The sequence below is a fragment of the Lipotes vexillifer genome, unplaced genomic scaffold (genome assembly GCF_000442215.2).
Source record: "Lipotes vexillifer unplaced genomic scaffold, Lipotes_vexillifer_v1.1 scaffold778, whole genome shotgun sequence".
Classification (NCBI taxonomy): domain Eukaryota; kingdom Metazoa; phylum Chordata; class Mammalia; order Artiodactyla; family Lipotidae; genus Lipotes; species Lipotes vexillifer.
In genome coordinates, this window is record NW_006774127.1 from 1,819,858 (window position 1) to 1,828,273 (window position 8,416).

At 48.6% G+C, this 8,416-nt stretch overlaps 2 protein-coding genes across 2 annotated transcripts in view; one reads left to right on the forward strand and one right to left on the reverse strand.

Moving 5' to 3' along the window:
* ZNF394 (zinc finger protein 394) overlaps window positions 1–3,692 on the forward strand; it is a 7,728-nt gene extending 4,036 nt beyond the window's left edge. The window contains exons 3-4 of the mRNA XM_007448892.1: window positions 2,296–2,861; window positions 3,180–3,692. Of these exons, the coding sequence (XP_007448954.1) occupies window positions 2,296–2,861; window positions 3,180–3,692 (1,079 nt within the window). The remainder of the gene's footprint in view (window positions 1–2,295; window positions 2,862–3,179) is intronic.
* A 2,840-nt stretch (window positions 3,693–6,532) lies between these two features.
* On the reverse strand, window positions 6,533–6,927 carry ZNF789 (zinc finger protein 789). Its single transcript, XM_007448893.1, has 2 exons — window positions 6,919–6,927; window positions 6,533–6,673 (listed from the first exon to the last, which is right to left on the reverse strand). Exons 1-2 carry the CDS (start codon window positions 6,925–6,927, stop codon window positions 6,533–6,535), a joined length of 150 nt encoding a protein of 49 aa, XP_007448955.1.
* Window positions 6,928–8,416: the final 1,489 nt, after the last annotated feature.

An 8,416-nucleotide genomic window follows, 5' to 3' on the forward strand; every position in this document is an offset into this window, starting at 1 on the left:
TTCCTGCTGTATGAAATTTCACAATGGGTGTGGCTGGGTGTGAGGTTTCTTTTTTCATTCACTGTTCTGAGTAGTTGGTGGGCCCTGACAATATAGACGCCTGTGTCTTTGAGTTGTGAGAAATTTTTTGTAGTATTCTTTTATTTTATCTATTTATTTTTATCTCATTTTTTCCTGTTTTCTTTCTGGGATTTCTTCCAGTTGGATGTTGGAACTCATGGGCTGATCCTGTAGGGTTCCCTACCTCCTTCCCATTTCCTTATCTTTTCTTTCCCTTTCTGGGAAATCTCCTTAGCTTTATTTTCCAACTCTTAGGTTGAAATATTTCTGCTCTCGTTAATATTTTGAAGAGCTTTTTCTTGTTCTTTAAACATCCCTTTTCTTTTCTTTCTTTTTTTTTTTAAGATTTTTTTGATGTGGACCCCTTTTTTTAAAGTCTTTATTGAAATGGCCACAAGACCACCCCTGTTCTATGTCTTGGCTCTTTGGCCGCGAGGCATGCGGGATCCCAGCTCCCTGACCAGGGATCAAACCTGCACCCTCTGCATTGGAAGGCGAAGTCCCAACCACTGGACCACCAGGGAAGTCCCGAAATATCCCTTTTCTTATTTTTTTAAATAGATTTATTTATTTTTGGCTGCGTTGGGTCTTCGTTGCTGTGCGCGGGCTTCCTATAGTTGCGGCGAGCGGGGGCTACTCTTCATTGCAGTGCGCTGGCTTCTCATTGCGGAGCGCGGGCTCCAGGCATGCAGGCTTCAGTAGTTGTGGCACTCAGGCTCAGTAGTTGTGGATTGGGGGCTCTAGAGCGCAGGCTCAGTAGTTGTGGCACATGGGCTTAGTTGCTCCGCGGCATGTGGGATCTTCCCGGACCAGGGCTCAAACCCATGTTCTCTGCATTGGCAGGCGGATTCTTAAGCACTGCACCACCAGGGAAGCCATATCCCTTTTCCTATAGCTTCCTTGTTTCCTGGGTGCAGTATTGTCTCTTATTTATCTGAGAATATTAATTATAGGTTATTCAGTTTTCTCTCATTTCATGGATTGCATGTTTCATTGGCATTTCTATCAGAGGTTTTCCTGAAATGCTGGTAACCTTTCACTTCCTGTTTGTGTTTAGCAGTTAAACCCACGCATTCTGACTGGAAACTCTATTGGGAAGGACTTGTGAACTGTGATCTGAACTTCAGGACAGGGTCAGGCATCAGGTGCTGTTTTACCTGGGAATTCCCACATGTCAGTGTCTCTGGGTCTTTGGCCCAGGCTGCTAAGTTTTCCCATAGAGAGATTCAGTCAACAGATATTTCACTGCGTGCAGATAAGCCAGGTGCAGTTCTAGGTGGGAATCCAGTAGGGACTAAAGCCTATGAAATCCCTGCCCTTTCTGCCGGGAGGATGTCAGGCTCAAGGCTGACAGTTTGAGCCTGAACAGAGGACAGTGCATGGAGGTTCCACCAGTCAGTGTGTCCATTTTCACTTGACTCTCCTCATGGGAAGGTGGTACCTGTCCCCTGTTCTCAGCTGTGCCTCATGTCCCCAGTTCCGAATTTATCTGGTTCAGCCTTCCTGGAGAGTAAACTGCAAGAATTCTGGACTGGGGGATGGAATCCTTCACAGACTTTCCATCAGTCCTAGATTTACTGCCTACCCAGAGCCTGCCTTCAGACTGGAGGCACCTGGTGCGTCTGTTACTGTAGCTCACCCACGAATCTCTCTTAGTAAAGCATCCTGCGTGCATGGGATAAAGGTTGTACCGTCTGTGTTGACACCTTCTCCAGTAGTGCCTTGTGTAATACAGTGATTCACATGACAGTGCAGTGGGGCTGGGGCAGGAGAGACGGGTTGGCCAGCGGAGGCACAAGTATAAAAGGAAAGAAACGGGGTTTGTACAGGTAAATGTGAGCACATCTGACAGGTTAGTTAAAAGAATTTAACTTCAGGAGTGGTTTCATGGAGGACATTAAAAGGGCTTTGGCGGGGGGGTTGTTTTTCTGCTAGCACTTTCTTTTTTTTTTTTTTTTTTTTTTTTTTTTTTTGCGGTACGCGGGCCTCTCACTGTTGTGGCCTCTCCCGTTGCGGAGCACAGGCTCCGGACGCGCAGGCTCAGCGGCCATGGCTCACGGGCCCAGCCGCTCCGCGGCACATGGGATCTTCCCAGACCGGGGCACAAACCCGTGTCCCCTGCATCAGCAGGCGGACTCTCAACCACTGCGCCACCAGGGAAGCCCTCTGCTAGCACTTTCTTATTCACTCTTGCGTGAGGATGAAATGTCAGCAATTTGTATCTTAATGTTTCAGGTTTGGAAACCAGAATTGAGAACAAAGAGTTGATTCTAAAGCAAGAAATTCTAGAAGAAGTGGAGCCACAAGGGCAGCTACAAGGGCCCCAGGAGAAGGGGCCCCTGTCTTCCGAGTGTGGGGTTGCCCATGAGGACAGGATAGAAAAGCCATCAGGCGACCCCTCATTGCTGAAACTTGAAAAGCCTCCTGAAGATCAGGGAGTCACCAGCATCTCAGATCTCAAGAGTGCTCCCAGAGAAGAGGGAGACTCCAAAAACAATGAATTGGGGACTAGTGCCAGAAGTTCAAACTTTGTTCCTGCTCAGCACATCCAGACAGCAGAGAGACCCATTACCGGTGATGAACATGGGAACAATTGCAAACACAGGTTAGATACCGTGAAACCTCATGAATCTCTTGACAGTGGGGAAAACTGCCATCATTCAAGCCTACTTGAGGCGCAGAGGCGGTTCCATGAAGAAAGACCTTATACGTGTGACACCTGTGAGAAGACTTTCAAACAGCGTTCCGACCTCTTTAAACACCAGAGAACCCACACCGGGGAGAAGCCCTACGGGTGTTCTGTCTGTGGGAAAAGCTTCAGTCAGAGCGCTACCCTCGTTAAACACCAGAGGACTCACACTGGAGAGAAGCCTTACACCTGCCCCAAGTGTGGGGACAGCTTCAGACAGAGCTCAAATCTCAGTCGGCATCAGAGAGTCCACATGGGGGAGAAGCACTACATGTGTCACGAGTGTGGGGAAATCTGCCGTATCTCCAACCATTTTAGACATCAGAAGACACACCAGGGAGAGAGACCCTACACATGTGAAGAGTGTGCAAAGAGCTTTAAACGGTGTTCCGACCTCTCTAAACACCAGAGAATCCACACCGGGGAGAAGCCCTACGAATGCCAAGAATGTGGAAAAAGCTTCAGTCAGAGCGCAACCCTCATTAAACACCAGAGGACACACACAGGTGAGAAGCCGTACACGTGCCCCAAATGTGGGGACAGCTTCAGACAGAGCTCACACCTCAACCGGCATCAGAGAGTCCACATGGGGCAGAAGCACTACACGTGTCACGAGTGCGGGGAAACCTGCCGTATCTCCAACCATTTTAGACATCAGAGGACACACCAGGGAGAGAGACCCTACACGTGTGAAGAGTGTGCGAAGAGCTTTAAACGGTGTTCCGACCTCTCTAAACACCAGAGAATCCACACCGGGGAGAAACCCTACGAATGCCAAGAATGTGGGAAAAGCTTCAGTCAGAGCGCAACCCTCGTTAAACACCAGAGAACTCACACTGGAGAGAAGCCTTACAGATGTCTTGAATGTGGGGACAGCTTTAGACAGAGTTCACACCTCATCCGACACCAAAGAATCCATAGAAATAAAGCCCCATCATTTTGACATGCTTCTGCATGAGCTGTTTTGTTTCTCTCTCTCTCTCTTTCCAGAAACTACATTCTTTGGCTTTTGGAGTATTTCAGTAATCGTGGGTCATACTGCCCTGGGCATTACACCCAAGAAAGGTTGAGTCCAGCTAGAGTCTAGGGATGCCCTTTGGTAGCGTATTGCCTTGAAGCAGGACTGCGTGAGTCAGGAGCCCCACCGGAACACACTTTCCAGCAGAGCGAGGGCAGAACCATGGGAGTTCTGTCCTTGTCACTCTTCTGGAACCTCTGCTTTTGGACCAAATCTTGTCCCCCCTGTTGCTTCCCTGAGAATGTATTGCAGTCACTTAGAATTGTCTTTCTACTTAGATGGTAGATATTTTATACTCCAGAACACCTTGTACAGTTCAGTGTCTACAAGAGGCACTCTATATATTTGACTTTTTTAAAAATTAATTTTGCAGAGTCCCTCTTTCTTTCCCATTCTTTCCTTGTTGCATTAAACACAGCTAAGAACTTGGATTAGAGCCTAAATCTATCTGATTATCTTTCTAGTGCTACCCACTGATAATATGCATTGCATCCAAATTTTTTGAACTTTTTTTTTAATTAAGGGAATACAAGTACATTATTGGATATCTGGGAAAACAATAGGGGGAAAATTACCCAAAATCTCAACACCACAATCCATTTGATACTGGTATATTGGTGTATTTCCTTCTGATTCTTTTTCTATGCACATTTTTCTATATAACAAAAATCACAGTGTTTATATTTTATATCTTCTTTAGTATTATGTCTTAAGGATTTTACATGGTTTTCCTAAACGTTATGCTTAATAACTGGTCATTTTCCATCAAGTGGATGTAACAATTCCTTTTGTTGGAAGTTTCAGGTCTGTCTCATTTTTCATTGTTGCAAAAAATGCTGTGGTGAATGTCAGTGTAATTTTAGGATTTGGATTGTTCTTTAGAATCTAACGCTACCTTCAGAGAAGTAGAATTCCTTGATCAGTGTTTTAGTTATTTTATGCCTTTCAATAGACCTTTCCCCCAAAGCAAGTGCCAAATTACATTCTATTATGAGTGTACCCAGGAAGAAAAAAAACATTTTTGATAAACTGGTAGCAATCTTCAGCAAGACTCAAAAAGCACTATCTATAAAAGATTGATAAATTTAACTCCACTATATTAGGAAAAGACAAAATAGGAATTACAGCCCATGAAGATGAAAACACACTCAATTACATTGGTAATAAGAAAAATGCAAATTAAGCCACAATTAGATACTATTTCACACCTTACAGATTATCAAACCTTTCAAAATCTGTCAGTACCAAGTACTAACAGAGATGTACAGTGGTGGGTAAGCTCCTCAGCTATTGGTGTGTAAGTTGTTACATTTATTAGGGAAAACAATTTGGTGCGACTTCTTAAAGTTGAACATGTAGATAACTTATTTCTAGGTCTTTTCACAGGGAACCAAGAGGCATTTGACATGCTGTTTTGTAAAAGCCCCAAACTGGAAACATCCGGAAAACTGATCAGCCAAAGAAGAGTCTCATAAATTGTGCTATATTCCTGCAGTGGGATACTCAGTGTCAGTGAATATGACTGAACCACAGCTATACAGAGATGCATGATTCTCAACACACATGTAGCAAAAGAACAAGAGTATGATTCCATGTACATAAAGTTCCAGAAAAAGCAAAACTAGGTAATATATTGTCCAGACAGAGATAAGTGGTATATCTACATAATGCAAGAGAATGATTAACTTTGTTGAAGAGGAAGGGAGATGAGACGAGAGAATATAAGGGACTTTTGTGATTCTGAAGGTGATTTATTCCTTAACTAGGATGAGAAGGCATGAGTGTTACTGTTTACTGTCATATATATTCATATACTTTTAAACTGTGATATCTCACAAAAAACACGGAAAGTTTATTGTGAAATATTGCTAACATACACACGAGTGTAGGCTAGAGCGAACAATTTTAAAGAACATTCACATACGCACCACACCGATTAATCAATTCTTAATATGTCATATTTGTTTCATATATTTTTTTCCTTTGGCTATGCCACACGGCTTGTGGGATCTTAGTTCCCTGACCAGGGATCAAACCTGGGCCCCCTGTAGTGAAGGCACAGAGTCCTAACCACTGGACCACCAGGGAATTCCCTTCATATCATTTTTAAGGAAATAAAACAATATAGGACTTCCCTGGTGGCGCAATGGTTAAGAATCCACCTGCCAATGCAGGGGACACGGGTTCAAGCCCTGATCCGGGAAGATCCCACAAGCCACGGAGCAACTAAGCCGGTGCGACACAACTACTGAGCCAACGTGCTACAGCCCGTGAGCCACAACTACTGAGCCCATACACCACAACTACTGAAGCCTCCACGCTTACAGCCTGTGCTCCACAACAAGAGAAGCCACTGCAATGAGAAGCCCACGCAGCGCAACGAAGAGTAGCCCCCGCTCGCCGCAACTCGAGAAAGCCCGCGCACAGCAACGAAGACCCAATGCAGCCAAAAATAAAATATAAATACATTAATTTAAAAAACAACAACAATGTATACTGTAAGGCAGTGGTTCCCCAACCTTTCCAGCACCAGGGACCAGTTTCGTGGAAGAAATTTTTCCATGGATGGGGGCTGGTGGGGGTGGTGGTGATGGTTCAGGCAGTAAGGCACGCGACGGGGAGCGACATATGAAGCTTCACTTGCTCGCCTGCCACTCACCTCCTGCTGTGTGGCCCAGTTCCGGTACCGGTCCTCAGCCCGGGGGTTGGGGACCCCTACTGTAAGGGACACTCATGTGCCCTCCCTAATCCCATTCCCCTCACCTTCAAGCCAACTCATTACCCAAGGAGAGCACGTTTCTGTAGTTGTCCAGCATCACGTCTCTGTAGAGGTCCTTCTGAGCCCAGTCCAGTGTGTCCCACTCTTCCCTGAAGTACAGAGCCATGTCCTCAAAGGACAGCAACCCCTGGAAACACAGCGACTAAGTGCAGCTGCAATTCTTACAAGAACTTTGTGAGCTACAGTATTATTATTACAGATGGTCAATATTTGAGGCTTCTCTGGCCGTTTGGTCTCTGCTGCAGTCACTCTGCTCTGCTCTGGTAGCACAGACGCAGCACAGACAACAGGAGAGCAAACGGGTGACTGTGACCCAATAGAACTACTCGCAGCTCCAGGTGAGTTTGCCAACCCTGCTCTGTACAACCCTACCTTCCACATCCTGTATTTCTTCTGCCCGGATCTCTCAGGAAAGAGATGGCTCATTCCCATGAGGTCACTGAGGACAGGGCAGCATGCGGGCCATTCACACAGGGATGGACAGGCTAATGGGACACAGGGACAGACAGGCTAATGGGAACCAACCAGGCAGGCTGGAGCTCGTGGAGCTGGCTGTCGTGGGCACCGCTACCCACTAGGTGTGAAGGGGGAGGACGGGAGGGGACACTGGGATCCAGAAAGTTGTTGGAGAAGCAAGACCGGAGCGGGGGGCAGCCCAGCAGGGAGGGACTGAGGGATAAACCCCCAACAGCGATCCCCTCCAGGCCTCTGGTCCCCACCCCATCCCCCTGCCAGAAGCCAACCCGAAGCAAGAGCAAGGGAGCCCGTGGATGGAGAATATAAAGGCCAGCCTCCCAGGGCGCAGACAAGGTGGGGAACGGTGGAGAGTGTCTCCACGGGCCAAACACAGAGCACTGAGCACCGTGCCCACGGCAGAAGTTTCCACCTGCAACTGTGTATCCAGCTCCCGGGGGCCGAGCGGCCTGGTGTCTGCCCCCCACACTCGTCGTGGTTCAGGGGGTGTTCGTGCGGAAGGGCTTCAGCAATAGGAACACCAGCCCCACCCGAGATGCTTCACGCCGCTCCCCTCTGCAGACAGACCCTGAGTCTCGCAAACGACAGGCCTTTCTTTCCTCCTGCCCACACCTGGTCCAGGGTTAGGGTCTCAAGCCCCCTCCCCCGATCACGAATATCCTCCGTCCCCAGAGCTGCCTGCAGACGCCCTCACCTGCCCCACCTGCCCGCCGCCTTCTCTGCACCTGCGTGGAGGCTCCCAGGTGCTGGGATACAACGGTTCAAAGCCCCAGAGTTATCTGTGTGCATGGGGTTTCCTAGCTGGGCCCTTCGTGTGGCTCCACAGTTCTCGCCCTCAAGGTCCTCACCAGGGGTCTTCTTCCCCTTTATCACTCCCGCTCCTTCAGGAAGCATTTACTGAGCACCAGGAAGGCGCCGGCCTGCGTGCCACACGCCAGTGACAGTAAACGCACAGAGGTGACAGCTCCTGCTGGGCCCACAGGACCAGCCCCTCGGGCTGCGCACTGCTCGACTCTAGGGGACACTGTTCACATGGCAGCTGTGACAACGGGGCCCCCAGAGCTGCTAAGTGCACAGCCTGTGCGACCCACGGAGCCCCAGCCCCGCTTCAGGGAGTGAAGGGTCCAGTGGGGAACCGGGAGAAGTCAACACGGTGACGATCCAGGGGTCCACGGGGGGGCGATGGGGGCTGTGAGGACAGGGGCTCACCCCACCCACTCCTCTCAGGAGGCACTGCCAGTCACATCCTGGAAAACAGCCCCCGGGGCACACGGCCCTCACCTCCTCCCGCCTCCCCACCGGCCCCCAGACATCCCCTTCATCGGGCCTCACCCCTCCTCCTCGGGCCGATTCCATTCTCTCCTGTCTCCTCCAGGGTCTTAATCCAATGACCACG